The 27,760-nt window shown below is 47.8% G+C and overlaps 1 protein-coding gene across 6 annotated transcripts; it reads right to left on the bottom strand.

The window, feature by feature from the left end:
• Positions 1 to 9,674: 9,674 nt before the first annotated feature.
• Positions 9,675 to 26,839, bottom strand: SENP1 (SUMO specific peptidase 1). 6 transcript variants are annotated; one of them, XM_053967511.1, is made up of 17 exons: positions 26,675 to 26,839; positions 25,881 to 26,625; positions 25,076 to 25,148; positions 24,855 to 24,951; positions 23,112 to 23,247; positions 20,993 to 21,096; positions 17,296 to 17,531; positions 16,914 to 16,968; positions 16,722 to 16,760; positions 16,520 to 16,604; positions 16,024 to 16,176; positions 15,360 to 15,491; positions 13,671 to 13,874; positions 11,965 to 12,044; positions 10,869 to 10,953; positions 10,484 to 10,579; positions 9,675 to 9,877 (listed from the first exon to the last, which is right to left on the bottom strand). In XM_053967511.1, the coding sequence occupies exons 2-17, from the start codon at positions 25,953 to 25,955 to the stop codon at positions 9,815 to 9,817; spliced, it is 1,713 nt and encodes a 570-aa protein (XP_053823486.1). In that variant the 5' UTR covers positions 25,956 to 26,625; positions 26,675 to 26,839; the 3' UTR covers positions 9,675 to 9,814. The 6 variants fall into 6 exon arrangements, with proteins under 6 accessions (XP_053823486.1, XP_053823488.1, XP_053823490.1 ...); XM_053967513.1 differs by having other exon boundaries at positions 25,881 to 26,576; positions 26,659 to 26,839; XM_053967515.1 differs by having other exon boundaries at positions 25,881 to 26,403; positions 26,578 to 26,839.
• Between the last annotated feature and the right edge of the window lie 921 nt (positions 26,840 to 27,760).

The following is a 27,760-nucleotide window of genomic DNA, read 5'->3' on the forward strand; positions in this document are numbered from 1 at the left end:
GATCCGCGCCCGGGGCCGGCAGTGCCCGCTCGGCCCCGCGGCCCCGTTTAAGTCCCGGCCCCGCCGCCCCCCGGAGCTGTAACCCGAGCCGGGACGGCCCCGCCGGGCCCCCCGGACCTTCCCCCGGTGGCCCCGGACCCTCCCCCGGCCCCCGAGCAGGGCCGGCCCTCCCGAGCCCTCCTCGGGCCCCCCGGGCCCTCCCCCGGCCACCACCGGGGCCAGAGCGGGCGGAGGGACCCGGGTTTGGGGGATGTGGGGTTTGGGGGATGCGGGGTTTGGGGGATGTGGGGTTTGGGGGATGCGGGGTTTGGGGGATGAGGGGTTTAGGGGATGAGGGGTTTAGGGGATGAGGGGTTTGGGGGGATGCGGGGGGTGAGGCGGCGCAGCCCATCCCATCCCATCCCATCCCATCCCATCCCATCCCATCCCATCCCATCCCATCCCATCCCATCCCATCCCATCCCATTTTTCCCATCCCATTTTTACTCCATCCCACCCCATCCTGCCCCATCCCCATCCCCATCCCGTACCCGGGTCCTGGGAAAATCGGGATACCCCCGACCCCGCCCTGGGATGGGACCCCCCCCAACCCCGTCCTCCCCCCACCTCCCTGGAGGTGTCCCCGAATCCCCGCCCCCCCCTGCGGCCCCCTCGGGCCCGACCCCTCCCCCTTTTCCTTGTCCCCATTCCCGGCGGAATTCCCGGCAGCAACTGTGGGATCAACGCGGGGGGCACGGGGAAAACCCCCCCGACCCCAAACCCAACGCAGTCCTCCCCCCAAAACTGCCCCGGCTGGATCAGGGCCCGGGACCATCCCCTCCCCCAAAACCCCTCCATAAAACTCCCCGAAATTTTTTGGGAGTTAGGGCTGGATTTGAGGGGGATCTGGGGAGGATTTGAGGGGCTTTTGAGGGGAATTTAAAGGGGTTTTGGGGGAGGTTTGGGGGAGGTTGGGGGGATTTGTTTGGCGGGATTTTGAGGGGTTTGGGAGGAGTTTTGGGGGGGCTTGGGGGCGATTTGGGGGATTTGAGAGATCCCAGCCCCGGCAGGTGGAAGAGCGCTCGGCGTGGCCGGATCTGGCCGGGCCCGGGGCCAGGCCTTGGCTCCGGCCGCCGCTTTCCGATGGAACAGAAAATTTGGGAATAAATCAAACGGGCAGGGAGGCGCTGCCCGACCCCTCCCCAGCTTCGGGGACGGTGACAATTGCCTCAGTTTCCCCAGGGTGACAGAGCCGGGACGGGGCCGGGGGCGGCTCAAATCCCCCCTGCCCCCCCATCCCCCCAAAAACTGCCTCAAAACCGGGGCGGGGACCGCGGGTGGGCACAGCCCCACGTGGGGGGGGGACATCGCTGCCCGTTCCCGGAGCGCGGACACGCAGGTGGCACCGGTGACAGGTGACAGACACCGGTGGCGCTGCTGGCACCAGTGACAGAGGTGACAGAGGTGACAGACACCGGTGGCACCAGTGGCACTGCTGAGATGGGTGACAGAGGTGACAGACACCGGTGGCACTGGTGGCACGGGTGACAGTGGCGGTGACACCGATGACAGAGGTGACAGACACTGGTGACAGAGGTGACAGGCACCGGTGGCACTGCTGGCACTGCTGGCACTGATGACAGAGGTGACAGACACCGGTGGCACTGCTGGCACTGGTGACAGACACCGGTGGCACCGGTGACAGAGGTGACAGACACCGGTGGCACTGGTGGCACCGGTGACAGAGGTGACAGCGATGACAGAGGTGACAGACACCGGTGACAGAGGTGGCATACACCGGTGGCACTGCTGGCACCGATGACAGAGGTGGCACCGGTGACAGAGGTGACACACACCGGTGGCACTGGTGGCACAGGTGGCACCGATGACAGAGGTGACAGACACCGGTGGCACTGCTGGCACTGCTGAGATGGGTGACAGAGGTGACAGACACTGGTGGCACTGGTGGCACCGGTGACAGAGGTGACAGAGGTGACAGACACCGGTGGCACCAGTGGCACTGCTGAGATGGGTGACAGAGGTGACAGACACCGGTGACACACAGCGGTGGCACTGCTGGCACGGGTGGCACTGATGACAGAGGTGACACCAGTGACAGAGGTGACACACAGCGGTGGCACTGCTGGCACGGGTGGCACTGATGACAGAGGTGACACCAGTGACAGAGGTGACACACAGCGGTGGCACTGCTGGCACGGGTGACAGTGGCGGTGGCACCAGTGACAGAGGTGACACACAGCGGTGGCACTGCTGGTACCGCTGGCACTGATGACAGAGGTGGCATACACCGGTGGCACTGGTGGCACAGGTGGCACCGATGACAGAGGTGACACACACCGGTGACACACAGCGGTGGCACTGCTGGCACGGGTGACAGTGGCGGTGGCACAGGTAAGGCCGTGCCCCCCCGGTTCTCCCCCTCCCCCGGCGTTGTCCCTTGGCCCCGGTCCCTGCTGGCCTCTCCAGGGCCTGGGGACAGCAGGGGACACGAGGGGACAGCAGGGGACACGAGGGGACACGAGGGGACACGAGGGGACACGAGGGGACACGAGGGGACAGCAGGGGACACGAGGGGACAGCAGGGGACACGAGGGGACAGCAGGGGACACGAGGGGACACGAGGGGACAGCAGGGGACACGAGGGGACACGAGGGGACAGCAGGGGACACGAGGGGACAGCAGGGGACACGAGGGGACACGAGGGGACAGCAGGGGACACGGGGGGACACGAGGGGACACGGGGGGACATGGGGGGACACGAGGGGACAGCAGGGGACAGCAGGGGACACGAGGGGACACGGGGGGACACGAGGGGACACGAGGGGACAGCAGGGGACACGAGGGGACACGAGGGGACACGAGGGGACACGGGGGGACAGCAGGGGACACGAGGGGACACGAGGGGACACGGGGGGACAGCAGGGGACACGAGGGGACACGGGGGGACATGAGGGGACACGAGGGGACACGGGGGGACAGCAGGGGACACGAGGGGACACGGGGGGACAGCAGGGGACACGAGGGGACACGAGGGGACACGGGGGGACACGGGGGGACACGGGGGGGACACGGGGGGACAGCAGGGGACACTCGCTGGGGGTGGCGGGGGCGTGGCTTGGGAGCCAGGGGGTGGCACCGCCCCATTGTCCCCAAGGGATCCTGGCTGTCCCCACCCCGGTGCCACCGCCCGGCCCCGTCCCGGTGGATCTGGGAGGAAATTTTCCCACCCCAAATTCCCCAAATTCCCCAAATCCCCAAGTTTAGGCTCAAAATTGCTCTGGGAGCGGAGGGGGAATTCAGGTTTTACCATTTCCCCCCATTTTTATCCCATTTCTCCCCATTTTTACCCCGAATTTCCCCCATTTTTACTCCAATTTTCCCCTCTTTTTTTTTTTTTTTTTTCTTATTTTGGCTCAATTTTTCCTCCATTTCTGCCCCGTTTTGCTCCATTTTGGTCCCATTTTAACCCAAATTTCCCCCCATTTTCACCTCATTTAAACCTCATTTCTGCCCCATTTTTACCCCATTTTGCCCTCTTTTAATCCCATTTTCCCCCATTTCCCCTCATTTCTGCTCCTTTTTTCTCCCATTTTTACCCAAATTTCCCCCATTTCTGCCTCATTTTCCCCCCGTTTCTCCCCAATTTCTGCCCCATTTTCCCCCAAATTCCCCCCCACTTTTCCCCCCATTTCCTCCCTTCCCTCCCGATTTTTCCCACTTTCCCAAACCCCCCAATCCCATGGAAACCCCAAAAACAGAGAGGGATTTCTTTCACAGGGGGGTGTGAGCCAGGAATTTATTTTTCCCTTCTAAAAGGGCTTTTTTTTTTTTTTTTTTTTTCAACACAAAAACTCCCCAAATTCCATTTTTTTTTCCCCTCTGGCACCTTGCAATTACCTCAGATCTGGTCCCAAATATTTCCTTGGATCCTTTTGGGATTGAGGAGCAGAAAAACGATCTTTGTCCCCCCTAAAACCCTCAGCTTTTACTTTTTCCTCCTAATTTCGCAGCCATTTCACTCCATATTTTTAATTATCCCATAACATTTCCTATTAAAAAAAATTAACATCTAATAATAGAAAAACGATATAATTTTTTGAGCCTCTAATTGATTTTTTTAGGGGGACTCAAAACCCCCAAAATCCCCAATTTTGCGGCGGATTTGTGCGAAAAAAAAAAAAAGCAATTTCAAAGACCCCCAAGCCTCCCAGAAAACTCAATTTTGGGGCGAATTTACCCCCTAAAAAACGAATTGTAGGGACACAAAATTTGCTTTTCAACCCTAAAAAAAAACCCCCAAAAATCCCAAATTCCTTTTTTTTTTTTTTTTTTTTGTTTTTCCACGCAGGGTCTTCCCCTCCTTTTCTGGGTGGGAAAATCCCCCAAATTTCCTTTTTCCTCCCATTTTTGGGGGGTTTTGTCACACAGAGCCCCTTTGTCCCTTTTCCCCCTGGAAAGGTGGGAAGGGGCCCGAAATGGGGGAAAAAATCCGGGAATTTTTGTGGGATGAGGTCAAAGCCTTCCCCCCCTCACGCGGCCTCTTCCTCCTCCTCCTCCTCCTCCTTCTCCTTTCCCTCCTCCCCCTTTTTTGGGATGAAAAGGCGATTTTTTGGGAAAGGTACAAAGGGATCCTTTCAGGGAGCAGGGGGGGGAGGGCTCAGAGCCCCACCGGGGATTTTTTTGGGGGCTATTTTTATTTATTTTTGTTTTTTTTGTTTTTATTTTTTATATTTTTTAAAATTTTTTTTTTTTTTTTTTCTTTGGGGGATTTTTTTTTTTTTTGCAGCTTTTTTATATTTTTTAGATTTTTTTTTGGGGGGGGTTTATTTTCTGTACATTTTTAGGGTATTATTGTGTATTGTTTTTATTTTTTCTTGGGGCTTTTGTATTTTGTAGTTTGTAGTTTGTATTTTGTATTTATTGAATATTTTTTTATATTGCTTGCATATTTTTCAAGTATTGTTTGGATTTTTTTTTTATATTTTTGTGAATATTTATATATTTTGGGGGTATTTTTGTGAATATTTGTATCTTTTGGGGGTATTTCTGTGACTATTTATATATTTTGGGGTATTTTTTGTGTATTTTTTATATTTTTGTGGATTTAAATTAAAAAAAAAATTGGTGCATTTAAAAATATTTTTGTGCATTTTAAAATATATTTTTCAAATATTTTGGGGGTATTTTCAGTGCGGTTTTTATTTTTTGGGGTATTTTGGGGTGAAACGCTGGCAATTGAATGAAAATCCCACAATTTGGGATTTTTTGGATGTCTCTTAAGGGATTTTTCCCATTCCCAAAGCTGATTTTTCCCCTGGAATTCCCAGATTTTTCCCCCTCGGGGTCACTCTGCGTTACGGGGGAGTCACTTCACCCTTTAAATTTTTATGATCCCCACCCCAAAACTTGGGATTTTTTTTTTACCCCCTAAATGCTTGAAATTCAGGATTTTTATCCAACTCCAAACCTTAAAAGTTTCCTTTTTTTTTTTTTTTTTCCCCAGTCTGGAGCGAGGAAGAGGCAAAAAAAAAAAAATAAATAAACGGGATTTTGGATGCTTTGATGGTGAATTCTCCCATCCCCCCATCCCAAAAAAAAAAAAACCCTATTTGGGGTGGCACCGTGCCAGAGCCCCAAAACCACGGGGACAAAGCCGCCCCTGTGGCCCAGAACCGGAAAAAATCCCAAAAAATAAATAAATCCAGGGGAAAAAAAAAAAAAAATTAAGAAAAAACCACCAAAAACACCCAAAATCCCAAAAAAAAACCCCGACCCTAAAAGAGATTTTTTGATGGGGGCTGGGCTGAGGGTCCCAAGGTTTGAAGGGAGATCGGGTTCGGGGATTTTTTGGGGATTTTTGGGGGTTTTTGGGGTTTTTTTGGGGATTTTTTTGTTGTTGTTGTTGCTTTTGAAAAAAAGCCCAGCGGGGCTGTGGGTTAATTAATTAATTAATGAGGGCTCAGGCCTGTGGGGGATTAATGGGGTCGGGGTCGTTAGGAGCAATTAGGATCAGGAGGCTCCTGGAGTGTGAGGACCCTGCTCCTGCTTGGGGTTAAAAATGGCCCAAAATTCCCCCAAATCGTCCCAAAAATTGGGGTTTTGGGGGAGCAGCGCTGACCTGGAGGCTTTGGGGTGAAAAATTACCCCAAATTACCCCGAAATTCCCTCCAAAATTACTCGAAAATGACCCCAAAATTGGGGTTTGGAGGGTTAAAATGCCCCAAAATGACCCAAAAATGACCCCAAAATTGGGGTTTGGAGGGTTAAAATGTCCCAAAATGACCCAAAAATGACCCCAAAATTGGGGTTTGGAGGGTTAAAATGCCCCAAAATGACCCCAAAATTGGGGTTTGGAGGGTTAAAATGTCCCAAAATGACCCAAAAATGACCCCAAAATTGGGGTTTGGAGGGTTAAAATGCCCCAAAATGCCCCAAAAACGACCCCAAAATGACCCAAATTTGGGTTGGGGGGGTAGCTCAGACCTGGCTGGATTTGGGGTTAAAAATGACCCAAAATGACCCAAAATGACCCAAAATGACCCAAAATCGGGGCCTTGGAGGGGCAGCTCTGAACTCTGGGGTCTCCCAGCTCAGAATTTGGGATCCCGACCCTGAATCCTGGGGAATCTTTCCCGGATTTTGGGGCATTTTTCCTGCATTTGGGGCATTTGTGTCGGATTTTGGGACTGGCATCCCTGTTTCGGGGGCATTTGTGCTTTGAGGCGTTTTCCTGGGATTTTGGGGCATTTTCCCGAGATTTTGGGGCATTTTCTCGGGATTTTGGGGCATTTTCCCGAGAGTTGGGGTAATTTCCGGGATTTTGGAGCATTTCCCGAGATTTTGGGGCATTTTCTCGGGATTTTGGGGCATTTTCTCAGGATATTGGGGCATTTTCCCGAGATTTGGGGTAATTTCCGGGATTTTTGGGCATTTTCCCGAGATTTTGGAGCATTTTCTGAGGATTTTGGGGCATTTTCCGGGATGTTGGGGCATTTTCCAAGATTTTGGGGCATTTTCCCGAGATTCTGGGGCATTTTCTTGAAATTTTGGGGCATTTTCCCGAGATTCTGGGGCATTTTCTTGGGATTTTGGGGCATTTTCACGAGATTTTGGGGCATTTTGCCGATATTTTGGGGCATTTTCTGATATTTTGGTGCATTTTCCAGCATTTTGGGGCATTTTCCAAGATTTTGGGGCATTTTCCAGGATTTTGGGGCATTTTGCCGAGATTTTGGGGCATTTTCTTGGGTTTTGGGCCATTTTCTCAGGATTTTGGGGCATTTTCCCGAGATTTTGGGGCATTTTCCAAGATTTTGGGGCATTTTCTCAGGATATTGGGGTATTTTCTCGAGATTTTGGGGCATTTTCTCGGGATTTTGGGGCATTTCCCGGTTTTCCGGGCGCCGCCGCCTCCCCCGGGCAGCACAGGGGGCTCCGTGTCCCGGAGTTTTTTTGGGATTTTGGAATCCCGGGATCCCCGGGAGAGCCGAGCCCTGCCCGGCCCCGCCGCTGCCAGCCCCAACCGCGGCCCCACAAAGGGCGCTTTTATCCCAAATCCCGGCTTTTTCTGGGAATTTTTGTAAAAATAGCGACGGATCCAGCGCGGGGGGAGGGGCGTGAAGGGACCTTTGTCACCTGGAGGGGGGGAGGGAATTCCTGGTGGGATTTGAGGGGGATCCCGGGGAATTTGGGGTCATTTTCTGATGGATTTCTGGGCAGCTGCCTCAGATTTGGGGCATCCTCCCGGATTTTGGGGCATCTTCCCTGGATTTTGGGGCATTTTCCCTGGGTTTTGAGTGATTTTCCCTGGATTTTGGGGCATTTTTCCCAGATTTTGGGGCATTTTCCCTGGGTTTTGAGTCATTTTCCCTGGATTTTGGGGCATTTTTCCCCAGATTTTGGGGCATTTTCCCTGGGTTTTGAGTGATTTTCCCTGGATTTTGGGGCATTTTCCCCAGATTTTGAGTGATTTTCCCCAGATTTTGGGGCATTTTCCCTGGATTTTGGGGCATTTTCCCCAGATTTTGGGGCACTTTCCCCAGATTTTGGGGCATTTTCCCTGGGTTTTGAGTGATTTTTCCCAGATTTTGGGGCATTTTCCCTGGGTTTTGAATGATTTTCCCTGGATTTTGGGGCATTTTCCCCAGATTTTGGGGCATTTTCCCTGGATTTTGGGGCATTTTCCCCAGATTTTGGGGCATTTTCCCTGGATTTTGAATGATTTTCCCTGGATTTTGGGGCATTTTCCCCCAGATTTTGGGGCATTTTCCCTGGATTTTGAATGATTTTCCCTGGATTTTGGGGCATTTTCCCCAGATTTTGAGGCATTTTCCCTGGATTTTGGGGCATTTTCCCCAGATTTTGGGGCATTTTCCCCAGATTTTGGGGCATTTTCCCTGGGTTTTGGGGCATTTTCCCCAGATTTTGGGGCATTTTCCCCAGATTTTTGGGGCACTTTCCCTGATTTCTTCAGCTGAGGATGAACAACCCCAAATCCTTTTCCTGGGATTCCCACAGAACCGGAACAATTTTCCATAGAATGTGAAGAGTTGGTAAAACCAAATTTAAATCTCCTGCACATTTATAACCTGTTCATAATTAAAACACATTCTTATCTAGCACAAAAAGCAGGAAAATTCCACAATTCCAGGTTTGGTTGTTTTTTTTTTTTTTTTTTTTCAGATCTTTTATTTCAATAAAAGATAAAAAAAGTAGGAAATTAATCTGGTATAAAACAGGGGAGGGAATTTGGGATCCAAAGGGACACAAAGGGCTGGGGCTCCAAAAATTTGGGAATTTGGTACAAAACTTCAGCTCCCAGCTTGGGAAAAATAGAAAAAATTCCCAGCTCCTGCAGGAGAGGGAAAATACAAAAAGTTGGGATTTCCCCCCCCCTCACTTTTCTTATTAAAAATCCTCTTTTCCACCAGGAAGAGCAAATCCAGAGGCTTGGGAAGCTCAAAAAAAAAAAAAAAATGGGAATAAATTAATCCAGGGAAAGGGGTGGGCAAAGCTCCCCAAATAAATCCTGGCCTTTTTTGGGAAAAATTGAAGGAATTCCAGGATTTTGGGGCTTTTCCCGTGGTTCTGCAGCTCCTGGGATTTGGGAGGATTTTTTTTTTCCTGGAAAAAAGTGGGAAAAGCAACTGGGAAAAGCAACAGGAGCTGCTGGGATGAAGCAGCCTGAAAGGGAGGGGAAAATTCCTTAAAATTCTCAAGAAATCCCAGATTTTGCTCAGATTTTTGGGATTTATCCCTCAGAAAAGCAAAGTCTGGGTATAAATCCAGAGGAATTCTGGCATTCCAGAGCTTAATCCTGGGAAATCCGCCCAAAGTGGGAATTTGGGGAGAAGAAAAGGGATTTAAGCAGGAATTATTCCCAGGGATCCCAATCCAGGTTTCTCCCACAGATAAAATCCCCAAATTTTGGGAATGAGGTGGAAAAAAATGGGAATGATCCCCAAAAAATTCCCTCCAGAACCAAACCCTTCCCCTGCTTTTCCCAAATCCGGATTTCTCCAACCCAAATCCACGGAGGCTCCTCCCCTTTTCCCGAAAACCCAGCTCCAAAAAGCCCAAAGTTCCCAAATTTCCCCATCCCAGCAGATGGAAAAGCAGGAAAATCCATCCTGGAATCTCAAAAAAGAGGGAAAGAAACTCCAAAAAATCCCAACTGTGCTTCCAAACTTTTCTATTCCCCCCAAATCTGGGGGGTTTTGGGAAGAGCAGGACCCGGAGTTCCTTGGCTGCGTCCCCAGGAGAATCCTGGGATTCTTCTGATCCAAATCCGTGGAATTTCAGGATTTTTCTGGCATCAGAGGAGCTTCCTGTGCAGGATTTCCCAGGCCATCCTCTTCCGGAAATAGGGCATGTGTTGCTTTGGGAATTTTGGGAAATTTGGGGGGAGAAAAGGGAAAAAAAAAAAAAAAAAGGGAATTTTGGTCAGGGTTTGCTTGTCCGGGGACAGATTCACAATTTTTTTTTTTTTTTCCCCCATGGAAAATAATGGAAAAGGGGGAAATTTGGGGCTTTGGGGTTGTGGGAATGGGGGGAAAAAATTGGGAATTTCTTGGGATTCAGGCAAAAACTGGTGGGATTTATCCCAGACTTTGCTGGGATTTTGGGGATTTTGGGGTTTTCCCCTGGGGGTCTGGGGCAATTTGGGAGTGCTGGGATCTGGAAATGCTGGAGGAGGGAAGTGGGATATCCCTGGAGGTTGGGAATGGGGAATTCCTTGGGATTTTGGGGAGGAATGGGGGAATTTCTCCCACATTTTGGGGGGGAAATATTTGGGATTTTCCCTGGCACTGGGGCTTGGGAGCTTTTCCCAGAGACTCGTGAGACGGATTTGGGGACAATTCCCCGTGGTGGGGCTGGGAGTGGGAAACAAGGTGGGAATTCCTTGGGATTGGGTGAGAAAGACGGGGATTTCCCCCAGGTTCCATGGGATTTGGGGGTTTTTCCCTGCCTCTGGAATGGGTACCTGGGTGAAGTTGATGGGTTTGTCCTTGGAGATGCACTCGGCGTAGCGGCAGGCGAACATCCCGCAGTCGCTGCCGTTCATCTGCTGCGGGATCTCCTGGGAAAAAAAAAAACAGGAATCAGCATTCCCAAACCCCCCCCTAAATCCCCAGGAAAAACCCCACTGAAATCTTGGGGAGGTTTGGAAAAAAACCAGAAATTCAACAATTTCTTGCATTCCCACCGAAACCCTTCCTTGACCTCATCCCTGTGGGAAAATTTCCTCAAATTTGGGATTTGTTCCTTCCTTTTCTTCCCAGGAATCCTTGAGAGGGGGAAAAAGGGCCCCAAAAGGGCTGGGAATTCAAGGAAATCCTGAATTTTTGGGAATTCTGGGCTGTCCAAACCTGGCTCTTCTTGCTCAGCAGGGCCCATCCGTTGGTGTCAAATTCCTTCCTTTTCTTATCCAAACTTTCCTGTTTCAGGTACTGCCTGTGGGAAAAGGAGTGGGAAAAGCTGGAATTCATGGGGGAAAAAAAAATGGTAATTCTGAGTTTTTTTCTCTGTCTGGATGTTCCCAAAGGGATTCAAGGGTTGGGAATTACAAATCAATCCCCACCCCCCAAAAAAAATCTGAAATTGGATTAAGAGAGGCCGAATCTCATGGGGGAAAAAACAGGGAGGGAATTCCAGGGAAAAAAAGGAATTTTTTACATCCTGAAGGGGAGAATGAGCCTGAAAAAGGGAGAAAAAAATGACCCTAAAGGAGCACAAAAAATGATCCTAAAGGGACCTGAGAATGATCCTAAAAAGGCCCAAAAATGACCCCAAAAGAGCCCAGAAATGACCCCAAAGGAGCCCAGAAATGACCCCAAAAGAGCCCAAAATGACCCCAAAAGAGCCCAAAATGACCCCAAAAGAGCCCAAAAATGACCTCAAAAGAGCCCAAAATGACCCTGAAAGAGCCCAAAAATCTCCCTGAAAGAGCCCAAAAATGACCCCAAAAGAGCCCAAAATGACCCCAAAAGAGCCCAGAAATGACCCCAAAAGAGCCCAGAAATGACCCAGAAAGAGCCCAAAATGACCCCAAAAGAGCCCAAAATGACCCCAAAGAGCCCAGAAATGACCCCAAAAGAGCCCAGAAATGACCCCAAAAGAGCCCAAAATGACCCCAAAAGAGCCCAAAATGAACCCAAAGAGCCCAGAAATGACCCCAAAAGAGCCCAGAAATGACCCCAAAAGAGCCCAGAAATGACCCCAAAAGAGTCCAAAATGACCCCAAAAGAGCCCAAAAATGACCTCAAAAGAGCCCAAAATGACCCCAAAGGAGCCCAAAATGACCCCAAAGGAGCCCAAAATGAGCCCAAAGGAGCCCAAAATGACCCCAAAATGACCCCAAAAGAGCCCAAAATGACCCCAAAAGAGCCCAAAAGGACCCCAAATGGGCAGAGCTGCTGTTCCCAAGCAGGAGTGGGATTCTCCCAGGACAGGGATTTTACTCACAGCAGGATCCTGCAGGCCTCACTGTTGATCCCCCCCATGGAATCGTAGTAGGTGATGGTTTTTTTCCTGAAATCCACAACCTGCACAGAGAAAAATTCCTTAAAATGGGCCAAAAAAAAAAAAAAAAATCATGAATCCTCCCCTTGAAAAAAAAAAACCAAAAAAAAATCCAGGATATTTCACAGCAGAGAAGGATTTCCCCCCCAAGAATCCCCATTTCCTGCTGTGTTTTTAATCCCTGAATGTCTAATTAGCTATTATTATTATTATTATTATTATTATTATTATTATTATTAATTTTATATATATTAACTATTAATAGAGCATATGTTCTATATAATTATATATTTATATATTAATTTCTATATTAATTATTAATAATTATATATCATTATTAACCATGATAATAATTATATATAATATATTATGTATATTATATACTATTATATATAATGTATAATATTAATACGTGAATAATATGTAAATATTATATATAATTATATATTTGTATATTAATTTTATATTAATTAATTATGAATAATTGTATATAATTATTAACCATTAAAATAATTATATATAATATATTATGTATATTAGATACTATTATATATAATGTATAGTATTAATATATAAATAATATATAAATATTATATATAATTATATATCTATATATTAATTTTTATATTAATTATTAATAATTATATATAATTATTGACCATTATAATAATTATATATAACATATTATATATATTATATACTATTATATATAATATATAATATTAATATATAAATATTATATATAATTATATATAGGAGAAATAATAATTATTATTATATTATAATATTAATAATATAATAATATTAATAATACTGTTGTTTTATAATAGTAATAACAATAACAATAACAATAACAATAATAATAATAATAATGGGCTCACAATAATTTTGCCCCATTCCCTCCTCCTCCTCCTCCTCCTCCTAATAATAATAATAATAATAATAATAATAATAATAATAATAATAATAATAATAATAATAATAGTATTAGGCTCACAATAATTTTGCCCCATTCCCTAATAATAATAATAATAATAATAATAATAATAATAATAATAATAATAATAATAATATTGGGCTCACAATAATTTTGCCCCATTCCCTCCTCCTCCTCCTCCTCCTCCTCCTCCTAATAATAATAATAATAATAATAATAATAATAATAATAATAACAACAACAACAATATTGGGCTCACAATAACTTTGCCCCACTCCCACCCCATTTGTGCTGGAAATTCTCTCTTTACCATGGAATTCATGAACAATTCAAGCAGGAATTAATGAATTGAGGAGGTTTTTGCTACCAGGGAGCTGAAAATCCCTGCAGGATCCCAGGGGAGGGGACGGGACAAAGGAAGGGAAAAGTGAAATATCAGTGGCCTAAATCTCTTTAACAAGAGCCTGTGGCACCAGGAGCTGGTGGGAACGGGGCAATCGGATCTTCCCAAGGGAATAAATTCCCTAAAATGACCTCCAGGCTGAATTTGAGGACTAAAAACCCCACAAAAAAGCTGCTCCTACCTTTGTGTTCCCCTTTAAACTCAGAATCACAAAGACAAAATTTTCCCCCATCAGCATCACCCAAAACCAGAGGAAATCTGGGCCCTGACTCCCAAGGCGAGGATTTTTTGGGATAACTCCGGACTCACAGCCAGGCACCAGTGCACTCCCAGGTGGATGGGCACCAGGAGCAGATCCACAGAGAAAATATCCACTTTTTTTGTCCACCTTTTCACAGCTTGGTACCCTGCAGTCTTTAATTTGGTGAAGAAAAAGGTGTTGAAGGCGTGGACTGCGGGCAAATCCTTGTCCTTGCTCCTCTCCATCAGCAAATTCATGTAGAAATTGATGATCTGGGAAAAGAAAGGGAAAGCAAACAGGATTTTTGATTTTTTTTTTTATTTTTTTAAATAGATTTTAATTTATTTTATTGCGGCATTTGGATTTGTGTCCCTGCGTAAAGTTAGGGAATAAACGCCCCAAAAGGAAGATTTGCATTAAAATCTAAAATTAAAATCTTTAAATCTAAATTTAAAAAAAAAACCCAAGGTGGGGGTTTTGCAGTAGCTCCACAGTAGTAAAATATTCCAGAAAAAAAAAAAAAACCCCAAGGATTTTTAGGAATTTGCCTTTATTTAAGTCTGTATTTAAGATTTACTTGTTTCCCCCTGTTCACATCAATCCCATCCTCCTGCTGCCATTAACTCCCCACAGAAATTAAATTATTTCCCAAATTAAATTATTCCCCACAGAAATTAAATTATTCCCCACAGAAATTAAATTATTCCCCACAGAAATTAAATTATTCCCCACACAAATTAAGTTATTCCCCACAGAAATTAAATTATTCCCCACAGAAATTAAATTATTCCCCACACAAATTAAATTATTCCCCACACAAATTAAATTATTTCCCAAATTAAGTTATTCCCCACAGAAATTAATTATTCCCCACAGAAATTAAATTATTCCCCACAGAAATTAAGTTATTCCCCACAGAAATTAAATTATTCCCCACAGAAATTAAATTATTCCCCACACAAATTAAATTATTTCCCAAATTAAATTATTCCCCACAGAAATTAAATTATTCCCCACAGAAATTAAATTATTCCCCACAGAAATTAAATTATTCCCCACAGAAATTAAATTATTCCCCACACAAATTAAGTTATTCCCCACAGAAATTAAATTATTCCCCACAGAAATTAATTATTCCCCACAGAAATTAAATTATTTCCCAAATTAAATTATTCCCCACAGAAATTAAATTATTCCCCACAGAAATTAAATTATTCCCCACAGAAATTAAATTATTTCCCAAATTAAATTATTCCCCACAGAAATTAAATTATTCCCCACAGAAATTAAATTATTCCCCACAGAAATTAAATTATTCCCCACAGAAATTAAATTATTTCCCACACAAATTATTTCCCAAATTAAATTATTCCCCACAGAAATTAAATTATTCCCCACACAAATTAAATTATTTCCCAAATTAAATTATTCCCCACAGAAATTAAATTATTCCCCACAGAAATTAAATTATTTCCCAAATTAAATTATTCCCCACACAAATGAAATCCTTTTTAGAATTTCTCTGCTATATAATTTCTATTTCTAACTGGGTTTCCCCCATGGATTTTTTCCTCCCAAGCCACAAATCCCCTCCCAGCACCCAACCCGTCCATTTTTCCCCTCTCTCATTTTTTTGCCGCGGAGTTTTTGGAGCGAGGTTTGGGATTTGGCCGGGGGTCTCTGGTGGGTTTTTGGGGATTTGGGGAGGTTTTTTTTTTTGGGGTTTTTTTTTTTTTTGGCAATGGTTGGGTTTTCACCTCGTCGTTGAGCCAGTTGAGGTTGTTGAGGGTCTGGATGTCCTTCCTGGTGATGGTGAGGCGGAAAGCCTCGCTCAGCACCTCGTCCTGGTTCCCTCCTCGGAACAGGCTCTTGATTTCCTTCTCCATTTCCTGAGCCGAGGGAGAGGCACAGCTCCAGCTTTTCCCAAATCCCCCGGGATTCCAGCCCACCCCGATCGGCCTCACGCCGCACACCCCACGGGGGGAGGGCACGGGGCATTTCCCAGCATTTCCCAGCATTTCCCGGGATTTCTCAGCATTTCCCAGCATTTCCTGGGATTTCCCAGCATTTCCCAGGATTTCTCAGAATTTCCCAGATTTCCCAGCATTTCCCAAGATTTCCCAGGATTTCTCAGGATTTCCCAAGATTTCTCAGAATTTCCCAGCATTTCCCAGCATTTCCCAGGATTTCCCAGCATTTCCCAGCATTTCCCAGCTTTTCCCAGCATTTCCCAGCATTTCCCAGCATTTCCCGGGGTTTCCCAGCATTTCCCAAGATTTCCCAGGAATTTCCCAGGATTTCCCAGGAATTTCCCAGCATTTCCCAGGAATTTCCCAGCATTTCCCAGCATTTCCCAGGATTTCCCAGCTTTTCCCAGCATTTCCCGGGGTTTCCCAGCATTTCCCAGCACTCCCGGCCCACCTCGGTGATCTCCGGGAATTCCTCGTCGGGCTGGCCGGGCCGGGCGCGCTCCGGGCCCTGCGGCCCCAGGGCCACCGGGATCTCCTTCTCCAGGGGCACGCGCAGGTGCAGATCCACCAGGTCCTGCACGGAGCGCTCGCGCTCCTGGAGCCGCTGCGGCATTCGGGATCAGGGATTGGGGAAAAAAGAGGATTCAGGACCAGTAAAACTGGGAAAAAAAACCTTTTGGGGTTGTGGGATTTAACCCTTCCAGAGCCACCCTGTCCCCAATGCCACATCCGTGTTTTTCCCCCCATTTCCATGGATTCTGACTCATTTGAGCACCCTCCCGGTGCTTCCTGTAATTTCCAATCTGGGACAACATTCCTTCTTTTCCTTGCCGTTTATCTTTATGGGAAGAACAAAAGCCTAAAAAAAAAGTTGATTTCTCCTCTTTTTCAACTTTTTTTTTCCCCCGATTTTCCCAGTCCAGGGTGTTTTTCCATGTAATTCTCACCTGGCTCTGGAGCTGCAGGGCCAGAGCTTTCTGCTCCTCTATTTGCCTCCACCTCTCTCTGGCTCGGGAATCATAGACACTGGTCCTAGAAAAATCAGAATTTTAATGGAGAAATGGATTTAAAAAAAAAAAAAACAACAGGGTTTTTTCAATTTTCCACCCCAAAAATCCCAGGAAAAGCCAGCAGGGAATATTAACTCACAGCTCTTTGATCCATAGCTCGGCATGGAAAAAGGGGGGGCTGCAAAGAGGGAGAAAGGAGGGTTGGAAGTGACCAAAAATCCCAGAATTTCCCCAGAATTCCCTCATTTCCCAAATTCTCATTGTCCCTCTTCACTGTCACCTCCCCGTGTCCCTAAAAATCCCCAAAATTCCCTCATTTCCCAGCCCTCACCTCGGAGCCGGAGTCCTGGAATCCTTGACCTTGAGCAAAATGACGGAATCTGACCCTAAAAATGGGGAAAATTCCTGGATTTCTGTTCCCTTCCATTCCTACCCCAAATAATTCCCAATCCCAAATAAAAACCCCGGACTGACCACGGAATTTAAATCCCTTTCCCAGGGTTTGGGATTCTATGGGATTTTGGTTTGTGTGGGATTTTTTGGGGGTATTTTCTTTGGGATTTTTTTTTTTTTTAAATTAATTTCAGATTTTTTTTTTTTTTGGGGGGTGGGTTTTATTTGTGGTTTGGTTTTCTTTGAAATGTTGGTATTTTTTTGGGGTTTTTTTTTGCCATTTTGGGGGTTATTTTCCTGGGATTCTCAGGAATCTTCACCTTCGCTCTGTGCCTCAACTCCCGGCTCCTCCTCCCGCTGCTGCGGGGCCGCGGAATTCCGGGGCTGGAACCCCCCAGGAAACCCCGGGGAGGGGCCCAGGGGGGGATTTTGGGAATTCTGGGGCAGCTCCGGGGAATGTGGAACAGGACCCGGAATTTTGTGAATTTCCAGTGCCTCGGGATCATCCCTGGGAGCCTCCTGGGACAGGGAGGGGCCGGAACGGGGACAGCGGGAGCTGCAAAAAAAAAAAAAAAAAAAAACAATAATTAGGGAAATTCCTGGGAAAAGATGGGAAATCTGGGATCTGGGGAGAGGTTTTGGGATTTTTTTTTGGGATTAGGAAAGAGTTTTTGGAGAGGTTTGGGATTTGGGCACGGTCTTTGGTGGTTTGTCAGGGATTTGGAGAGGGTTTTTTGGGGGTCTTTGGGATCCCAGCAGGGATTTTGGGTTTCTTTAGGATCCGAGCAGGTTTTTGGGTTCTTTGGGATCCGAGCAGGGATTTTGGGGTTCTTTGGGATTTGAGCAGGGATTTTGGGTTTCTTTGGGATTTGAGCAGGGATTTCAGGGATCTTTGGGATTTGGGGCAGGTTTTTTGGGGTTCTTTGGGATTCAGGGCAGGGATTTTGGGTTTCTTTGGGATCCGAGCAGGGATTTTGGGGTTCTTTGGGATCCAAGCAGGTTTTTTGGGGTTCTTTGGGATTTGGAAAGAGTTTTTTGGAGTTCTTTGGGATCCGAGCAGGTTTTTGGGTTCTTTGGGATCCAAGCAGGGATTTTGGGTTTCTTTGGGATCCGAGCAGGGATTTTGGGGTTCTTTGGGATCCGAGCAGGGATTTTGGGGTTCTTTGGGATTTGAGCAGGGATTTTGGGTTTCTTTGGGATTTGAGCAGGGATTTCAGGGATCTTTGGGATTTGGGGCAGGTTTTTTGGGGTTCTTTGGGATTCAGGGCAGGGATTTTGGGTTTCTTTGGGATCCGAGCAGGGATTTTGGGGTTCTTTGGGATCCAAGCAGGTTTTTTGGGGTTCTTTGGGATTTGAAAGAGTTTTTTGGAGTTCTTTGGGATCCGAGCAGGTTTTTGGGTTCTTTGGGATCCAAGCAGGGATTTTGGGTTTCTTTGGGATCCGAGCAGGGATTTTGGGGTTCTTTGGGATCCGAGCAGGGATTTTGGGGTTCTTTGGGATTTGAGCAGGGATTTTGGGTTTCTTTGGGATTTAAGCAGGGATTTTGGGGTTCTTTGGGATCCAAGCAGGGATTTCAGGGATCTTTGGGATTTGGAAAGAGTTTTTTGGGGTTCTTTGGGATCCGAGCAGGGATTTTGGGTTTCTTTGGATCCAAGCAGGGATTTTGGGGTTCTTTGGGATCCGAGCAGGTTTTTGGGTTCTTTGGGATCCGAGCAGGGATTTTGGGGTTCTTTGGGATCCGAGCAGGGATTTTGGGGTTCTTTGGGATTCGAGCAGGGATTTTGGGGTTCTTTGGGATCCGAGCAGGGATTTTGGGTTTCTTTGGGATTCAGGGCAGGTTTTTAGGGGTTCTTTGGGATCCAAGCAGGGATTTTAGCGTTCTTTGGGATTTGAGCAGGGATTTTGGGGTTCTTTGGGATCCAAGCAGGGATTTTGGGGTTCTTTGGGATCAGGGCAGGGATTTTGGGTTTCTTTGGGATCCGAGCAGGTTTTTGGGTTCTTTGGGATCCGAGCAGGGATTTTGGGGTTCTTTGGGATCAGGGCAGGGATTTTGGAGTTCTTTGGGATCCGAGCAGGGATTTTGGGGTTCTTTGGGATCCGAGCAGGGATTTTGGGGTTCTTTGGGATCCGAGCAGGGATTTTGGGGTTCTTTGGGATCCGAGCAGGGATTTTGGGGTTCTTTGGGATCCGAGCAGGGATTTTGGGTTTCTTTGGGATTTGAGCAGGGATTTTGGGTTTCTTTGGGATTTGAGCAGGGATTTTGGGGTTCTTTGGGATTCAGAGCAGGTTTTTAGGGGTTCTTTGGGATCCCAGCAGGGATTTTAGCGTTCTTTGGGATTTGAGCAGGGATTCTGGGGTTCTTTGGGATCCCAGCAGGGATTTTGGGGTTCTCTGGGATTCAGGGCAGGTTTTTTGGGGTTCTTTGGGATTTGTCAAGAGTTTTTAGGGGTTCTTTGGGATCCCAGCAGGGATTTTAGCGTTCTTTGGGATCCAAGCAGGGATTTTGGGGTTCTTTGGGATCCAAGCAGGGATCAGGGCAGGGATTTTGGGTTTCTTTGGGATCCGAGCAGGGATTTTGGGTTTCTTTGGGATCCGAGCAGGGATTTTGGGTTTCTTTGGGATTTGAGCAGGGATTTTGGGGTTCTTTGGGATTTGAGCAGGGATTTTGGGGTTCTTTGGGATTTGAGCAGGGATTCTGGGGTTCTTTGGGATCCGAGCAGGGATTTTGGGGTTCTTTGGGATTTGAGCAGGGATTTTGGGGTTCTTTGGGATTTGGAAAGAGTTTTTTGGGGTTCTTTGGGATCCGAGCAGGGATTTTGGGGTTCTTTGGGATTTGGAAATAATTTTTTGGGGCTCTTTGGGATTTGGGGCAGGGATTTTGGGGTTCTTTGGGATCCCAGCAGGGATTTTGGGTTCTTTGGGATTTGGAAAGAGTTTTTTGGAGTTTTTTGAGATTCGAGGCAGGGATTTTGGGGTTCTTTGGAATTTGGAGCAGGGATTTTGGGGTTCTTTGGGATCCAAGCAGAGATTTTGGGGTTCTTTGGGATTCAGGGCAGGTTTTTTGGGGTTCTTTGGGATTCAGGGCAGGGATTTGGGTTTCTTTGGGATTCGGGGCAGGTTTTTTTTGGGTTCTTTGGGATCCAAGCAAGGATTTTGGGTTTCTTTGGGATCTGAGCAGGGATTTGGGTTTCTTTGGGATCCGAGCAGGGATTTTGGGTTTCTTTGGGATTTGGGGCAGGTTTTTTTTGGGTTTCTTTGGGATCCAAGCAAGGATTTTGGGTTTCTTTAGGATCCGAGCAGGGATTTGGGTTCTTTGGCATCCAAGCAGGGATTTGGGTTTCTTTGGGATCCGAGCAGGGATTTTGGGGTTCTTTGGGATTTGGAAAGAGTTTTTTGGGTTCTTTGGGATCCGAGCAGGGATTTTGGGTTTCTTTGGATCCAAGCAGGGATTTTGGGTTTCTTTGGATCCAAGCAGGGATTTTGGGGTTCTTTGGATCCAAGCAGGGATTTTGGAGTTCTTTGGGATCCAAGCAGGGATTTTGGGGTTCTTTGCGATTTGGAAAGAGTTTTTTGGGGTTCTTTGGGATCCGAGCAGGGATTTTGGGGTTCTTTGGGATTTGGAAATAATTTTTTGGGGTTCTTTGGGATTTGGGGCAGGGATTTTGGGGTTCTTTGGGATCCCAGCAGGGATTTTGGGTTCTTTGGGATTTGGAAAGAGTTTTTTGGAGTTTTTTGAGATTCGAGGCAGGGATTTTGGGGTTCTTTGGAATTTGGAGCAGGGATTTTGGGTTTCTTTGGGATCTGAGCAGGGATTTGGGTTTCTTTGGGATCCGAGCAGGGATTTTGGGTTTCTTTGGGATTTGGGGCAGGTTTTTTTTGGGTTTCTTTGGGATCCAAGCAAGGATTTTGGGTTTCTTTAGGATCCGAGCAGGGATTTTGGGGTTCTTTGGGATTTGGAAAGAGTTTTTTGGGTTCTTTGGGATCCGAGCAGGGATTTTGGGGTTCTTTGGGACTCACAGGTGGAAGGGGAGCAGCGGGGAGGGTTTGCAGCTGGAGAATCTCTTCCCGGTCACCATCTGCAGCAGCTGCCGGTAAATCTCCCGCTCCTCCTCCCGCACCGTCTGCGGGGAGAGAGTGTGGAAAAAAATCCCATCAAAACCCCGGAATCCACTGATCCCGAGGGATTCCCCCCAAAGTCAGGCCTCTGCTGGAATCCCACCAAGAAAAAAACCCCAAAAAATTTGGGATTTAGGGCTGGAAAACCCCGGCAGTTTCGCGTTTGAGCCCTCCCAGCTGTGCCGGAATGTCCCGATCCCACAAAACCCCCACAAAACCCCGGGGATTTCTCAGGGTTTCTCAAGATTTCCTGGGATTTCCCATGATTTCTCAGGATCTCTCAGGATTTCCTGGGATTTCTCAGGATTCCCCAGGATTTCCCATTATTTCCCAGCATCTCCCAGCAGTTCCCAGCATTTCCCAGGATCTCTCAGGATCTCCCAGCATTTCCCAGCAATTATTTCCCAGCGTTTCCCAGGATTTCCCAGCATTTCCCAGCAGTTCTCAGCAGTTCCCAGCATTTATTTCCCAGCAGCTCCCAGGATCTCCCAGCAGCTCCCAGGATCTCCCAGCAGTTCATTTCCCAGCAGTTCCCAGGATCTCTCAGGATTCCCCAGCATTTATTTCCCGGGATTTCCCAGGATCTCCCAGCATTCCCAGGATCTCTCAGGATTCCCCAGCATTTATTTCCCAGCATTTCCCAGCATTTCCCAGCATTTCCCAGGATCTCTCAGGATTCCCCAGCATTTATTTCCCAGCATTTCCCAGGATCTCTCAGGATTTCCCAGGACCTCCCAGCATTTATTTCCCAGCATTTCCCAGCAGTTCATTTCCCAGCAGTTCCCAGGATCTCTCAGCATTTCCCAGCATTTCCCAGCATTTATTTCCCAGCATTTCCCAGGATCTCTCAGGATTTTCCAGCATTTCCCAGGATCTCTCAGGATTCCCCAGCATTTATTTCCCGGGATTTCCCAGGATCTCCCAGCATTTCCCAGCATCTCCCAGCATTTATTTCCCAGCATCTCCCAGCATTTATTTCCCAGCATTTCCCAGGATCTCTCAGCATTTCCCAGCATTTATTTCCCAGCATTTCCCAGCAGTTCCCAGCATTTATTTCCCAGCAGTTCCCAGGATCTCTCAGGATTTCCCAGCATTTATTCCCCAGCATTCCCAGCAGTTCCCAGCATCTCCCAGCATTTATTTCCCAGCATTCCCAGCATTTCCCAGCAGTTCCCAGCATTTATTCCCCAGAATTTCCCAGCATTTCCCGGAATTTATTTCCCGGGATTGATTCCCCAGCATCCCCAGCATTCCCAGCAGTTCCCAGCATTTATTTCCCAGCATCTCCCAGCAGTTCCCGGGATTTCCCGGCATTTCCCGGGATTTATTTCCCGGGATTGATTCCCCAGCATTCCCAGCAATTCCCAGCATTTATTTCCCAGCATTCCCAGCATTTCCCAGCATTTATTCCCCAGCATTTCCCAGGATTTCCCAGGATTTATTTCCCGGGATTGATTCCCCAGCATTCCCAGCAGTTCCCAGTTCATTTCCCAGCATTTCCCAGGATCTCTCAGGATTCCCCAGCATTTATTTCCCGGCATTTCCCAGGATTTATTTCCCGGGATTGATTCCCCAGCATCCCCAGCATTCCCAGCATTTATTTCCCAGCAGTTCCCAGCATTTCCCGGGATTGATTCCCCAGCATTCCCAGCATTCCCAGCATTTATTTCCCGGCATTTCCCAGGATTTATTTCCCGGGATTGATTCCCCAGCATCCCCAGCATTCCCAGCATTTATTTCCCGGCATTTCCCAGGATTTATTTCCCGGGATTGATTCCCCAGCATCCCCAGCATTCCCAGCATTTATTTCCCAGCAGTTCCCGGCATTTCCCGGGATTTATTTCCCGGGATTGATTCCCCAGCATTCCCAGCATTCCCAGCATTTATTTCCCGGGATTTCCCAGGATCTCTCAGGATTTCCCAGCATTTCCCAGGATCTCTCAGGATTCCCCAGCATTTATTTCCCAGCAGTTCCCAGCATTTCCCGGGATTGATTCCCCAGCATTCCCATCCCCGTCACCTCCTCGGCCGCGCTCAGGAAGCGCCGCGGGGCTTTCTTGGGGCTGCGGCGGCTCCAGGAGGGGCTCGGGGCCGGCTTCAGGGGGAAAGAGGCTCCGTGGAGGGCGGATTTTCCCCCAAAAGTGCTGGAATTGCCACTGGAAGGAAGGAAAAACACCCCAGGTTTGCCCTGAGTCCTGCAAAAATTGGCTCAAAACCCCAAATAAAACCGCGGAAAGAGAACATGAAACGCATCAGATTCCAAATAAAACGCTAAAAAAAATCCAACCTCTCCCAAAAAAATAACCCCCAACCCCCCCCCTTCAAAAATCCCAAATAAAATTTAAAAAACCTCAGCAAGAATCCCAAACCCCGCTGAAAAATCTTCAAAGACTCGCCCCAAATAATCCAAATCCCAAGTTAAAGCCACCAAAAAAATTCCCCCCCAAAAAAAGAAATTAAACCTCCCTCAGCCCAAAATCCCAAGACTTTCCAAAAAAAAAATCCTAAAAATAAAATCCCCCTAAAAAAGAAACTAAAACCCTCCCAAATCCAAGATTCTCCAAAAAAAATCCTAAAAATAAAATCCGCCTAAAAAAGAAATTAAAACCCCCAAAACCCCAACATTCTAAAAAATCTTAAAAGTAAAATCCCCCTAAAAAAGAAATTAAACCCCCCCAAATCCCCGACATGCCAGAAAATCCTAAAAATAAAATCCCCCCAAAAAAGAAATTAAAAGCCCCCAAAACCCCAACATTCCAAAAAAATCCTAAAAATAAAATCCCCCTAAAAAAGAAATTAAAAATCCCCCTAAAAAAAAGAAATTAAAATCCCCCGAAATCCCAACTTTCCAAAAAATCCTAAGAATAAAATCCCCCTAAAAAAAAGAAATTAAAAGCCCCCTAAATCCCAAGACTCTCCAAAATATCCTAAAAATAAAATGCCCCTAAAAAAGAAATTAAAATCCTAAGAATAAAATCCCCCTAAAAAAAAGAAATTAAAAGCCCTGACATGCCAGAAAATCCTAAAAATAAAATCCCCCTAAAAAAGAAATTAAAAGCCTAGAAATAAAATCCCCCTAAAAAAAAGAAATTAAAATCCCCCAAAACCCCAACATTCCAAAAAATCCTAAAAATAAAATCCCCCTATAAAAGAAGAAATTAAAACCCTCCAAAAGTCCAAAGACTCTCCAAAAAAAAACCTTTAAAATAAAATCCTCCTTAAAAAAGAAATTAAACCCCCCCAAATCCCCGATATTCCAGAAAATCCTAAAAATAAAATCCCTCTAAAAAAAAGAAATTAAAATCCCCCAAAACCCCAACATTCCAAAAGATCTTAAAAATAAAATCCCCCTATAAAAGAAAAAATTAAAACCCTCCAAAAATCCAAAGACTCTCCAAAAAAATCCTAAAAATAAAATCCCCCTAAAAGAAGAAATTAAAAGCCCCCAAAACTCCAACATTCCAAAAAATCTTAAAAGTAAAATCCCCCTAAAAAAGAAATTTAAAGCCCCCAAATCCCCGATATTCCAGAAAATCCTAAAACTAAAATCCCTCTAAAAAAAAGAAATTAAAATCCCCCAAAACCCCAACATTCCAAAAAATCTTAAAAATAAAATCCCCCCAAAAAAGAAAAAAACTCTCCAAAAAAAACCCTTTAAAATAAACCCCCCCCTAGGAAAATCAAGTCAGAAAACTCCAAAATCCCAAATAAAACCCCAAAAATTCCAGTTCAACCCTGGCCATCCAGGATCTGCTGCTCCCACCTGGAATTTTTCCGCGTCTCCAGGAAGGAGCCTCGGCTCCCCCGGGGCTTGGAGCTCCTCCACTGCCCGTTGGCTCCCGGGAATCTTTCTGGAATTTCTAAAAGAAAAAAAAAAAAATGGGAATTCCAGAAAAAAAAAAAAAAAACAATTTCCTCTTCTCCAGGGGTTGTTTTTAAGGGAAAAACACCCCCAAAATCCCAAATTTCAGAGGGAAAACTCACCTGGGGCGTAGCTGAGGGAGCAGGAGGAGTTCCCAGCAGGGCAGGAGAAGCTGCTGAGTTTGGGGAGGAAAAACTGGAGAAAGAGAAAGAAAAAAAAAAAAGGGAAAAATTCCAGTGTTTTGCTGGGAGGTGGGAAAATGTCAGGGAAGAGCCCAGGAAAAATGAGAGGGAAAAGGGAAAGGCGTTGGTTGGGAATGGGGGAAGGATTTCACAGCTCCCAAAGTTCACGAGTCCCAAAATCCGCAATTCCTAAAAGCAGCAATTCCCTGAATTCACGATTCCAGCTCTCAAAACTCCCCAAAAAAACCAAGAAACCTCCCAAAATTCCCGGTTTCCAAAGGTCACAACTCCCAGATTTTATGGGGAGAATTTATGGAGCAGGAAGAACCCAAAATCCGCTGGAAAAATCCTGAATTTCGCCGCTCTGGGTCCCACACTCGGGCTCCGCATTCCCGGCAGATTCCAGGCGGAATTCCCACCTCGGGAACCGGGAAAACCCCAAAAAAAAAAAAAAAAAACCGGCTTGGGGTTTGATTTTTGGCGTTTCCAGGTTTGATTTTTGGCGTTTCCAGGTTTGATTTTTGGCGTTTCCAGGTTTGATTTTTGGCGTTTCCAGGCTGAGTTTTCCCAGAGAAACCGCGGCGGGAAGTGTCCTAGGAGCGCCCTGGCACGGGGGAATCGTCCCAGATATTCCCGAAATTCCCAAAATTCCCAAACCCCGCGGGAATCCCGTGAGGGAAGGAGCCGGGGCGGCTCCGGCCCGATGGAAAAGGGGCCCGGGAACGCCGCGGCCCCCGCTCCTCACCTTGCTCTCGGGGCCGAAGCCTTTGAAGGCCGGGCCGGGCCGGGCCCGCGCCGCCTCCCGGGCCTCCATCCTCATGGGGGGCAGCGCCGCCGCCTCGGCCCCGGGCAGCGGCAGAAGCGGGCGCGGGAAAAGGCCCGGCGGCGGCGGGATGCGGTGTGAGGGCAGCGCGAGAGCAGCGGGCTCCGGGAGCCGAGCAGGGCCCGCGGCCGCCGCCGCTCCGCTCCCCTCAGCCGGCCCGGCCGGAAGCGGAAATGGAACCGGAAGCGGCCCGAGCGCGCGCGGCTCTCCCGGGCTCCGCGGCGGCAGCGAGGAGGAGGTGGCGGAAGCGGAAGCGAACGCCGGAGGTGAGACGCCGCCGGAAGTGGCGCAAGAGCAGGGCTCGTCTGCCTTGCTGGCAGAAGAGCGCGCCCCCTGGCGGCTCGGAGGTCCAGGGCGGCAGCGCAGGGAGGACGGGACCCCCTGGACGGGGGGGGGGGACCCTATGGGGGTCACTCTGTGGGGCTGTGACCCTATGGGGGTCACTCTGTGAGGCTGTGACCCTATGGGGGGTCACTCGGTGGGGGGGTGGTCACTCTGTGGGGCTGTGACCCTATGGGGGTCACTCTGTGAGGCTGTGACCCTATGGGGGGGTCACTCTGTGGGGCTGTGACCCTATGGGGGGTCACTCTGTGGGGCTGTGACCCTATGGGGGGGTCACTCTGTGGGGCTGTGACCCTACAGGGGGTCACTCTGTGGGGCTGTGACCCTATAGGGGGTCACTCTGTGGGAGGGTGGTCACTCTGTGGGGCTGTGACCCTATGGGGGTCACTCGGTGGGGCTGTGACCCTATGGGGGGTCACTCTGTGGGACTGTGACCCTATAGGGGTCACTCGGTGGGGCTGTGACCCTATGGGGGGGTCACTCTGTGGGGCTGTGACCCTACGGGGGGGGTCACTCTGTGGGGCTGTGACCCTATGGGTGACCCTATAGGGGGTCACTCTGTGGGGCTGTGACCCTATGGGGGGGTCACTCTGTGGGGGGGTGGTCACTCTGTGGGGTTGTGGCCCTATAGGGGGTCACTCTGTGGGGCTGTGACCCTATGGGGGGTCACTCTGTGATGGGTGTGACCCTACTGGGGGTCACTCTGTGGGGCTGTGACCCTACTGGGGGTCACCCCTACGAGGGGGGGTACCCCATAGGGCGTCACCCCGTGAGGGTGTCACCCTATGGGGGGTCACTCTGTGTGTATCCCATTACAGCCGGTCCCCAGAGCCCATCCCATTCCAGTTTCTCCCTGTGGTCAGTCCTGCCACAGCTCGTCCCTACATCCAAAATCCACAGCCGATCCCACAACAGCCGATCCCATTACCCTGATCCCATAACAGCCGATCCCATTAGAACCGAGCCCATTACAGCCAATCCCACAGAGCTGGACCCTACAACCAATCCCATTGCAGCTGATCCCATCACAGCTCAAGTCACTCCAGTCCATCCCATAATAGCCAGTCCCTGCAGCTGATCCCGTCACAGCCGATCCCATTACGGCCGATCCCATCACAGCTGATCCTGCTACCCCAATCCCGTCACAGCCGATCCCATTACAGCCGATCCCGTTACCCCGATCCCATTATGGCTGATCCCGTTACCCCAATCCCGTTACCCCAATCCCATTACCCCGATCCCGTTACCCCGATCCCGTTACCCTGATCCTATAACAGCAGATCCCATCACAGCTGATCCCATCACAGCCGATCCCGTTACCCCGATCCCATTATGGCCGATGCCGTTACCCTGATCCTGTTACAGCCGATCCCGTTACAGCTGATCCCGTCACAGCTGATCCCATTACCCCGATCCCATTACCCCGATCCCGTTACCCCGATCCCGTTACCCTGATCCCA

Source organism: Vidua chalybeata, chromosome 30 (genome assembly GCF_026979565.1).
Source record: "Vidua chalybeata isolate OUT-0048 chromosome 30, bVidCha1 merged haplotype, whole genome shotgun sequence".
In the NCBI taxonomy this organism is placed as follows: domain Eukaryota; kingdom Metazoa; phylum Chordata; class Aves; order Passeriformes; family Viduidae; genus Vidua; species Vidua chalybeata.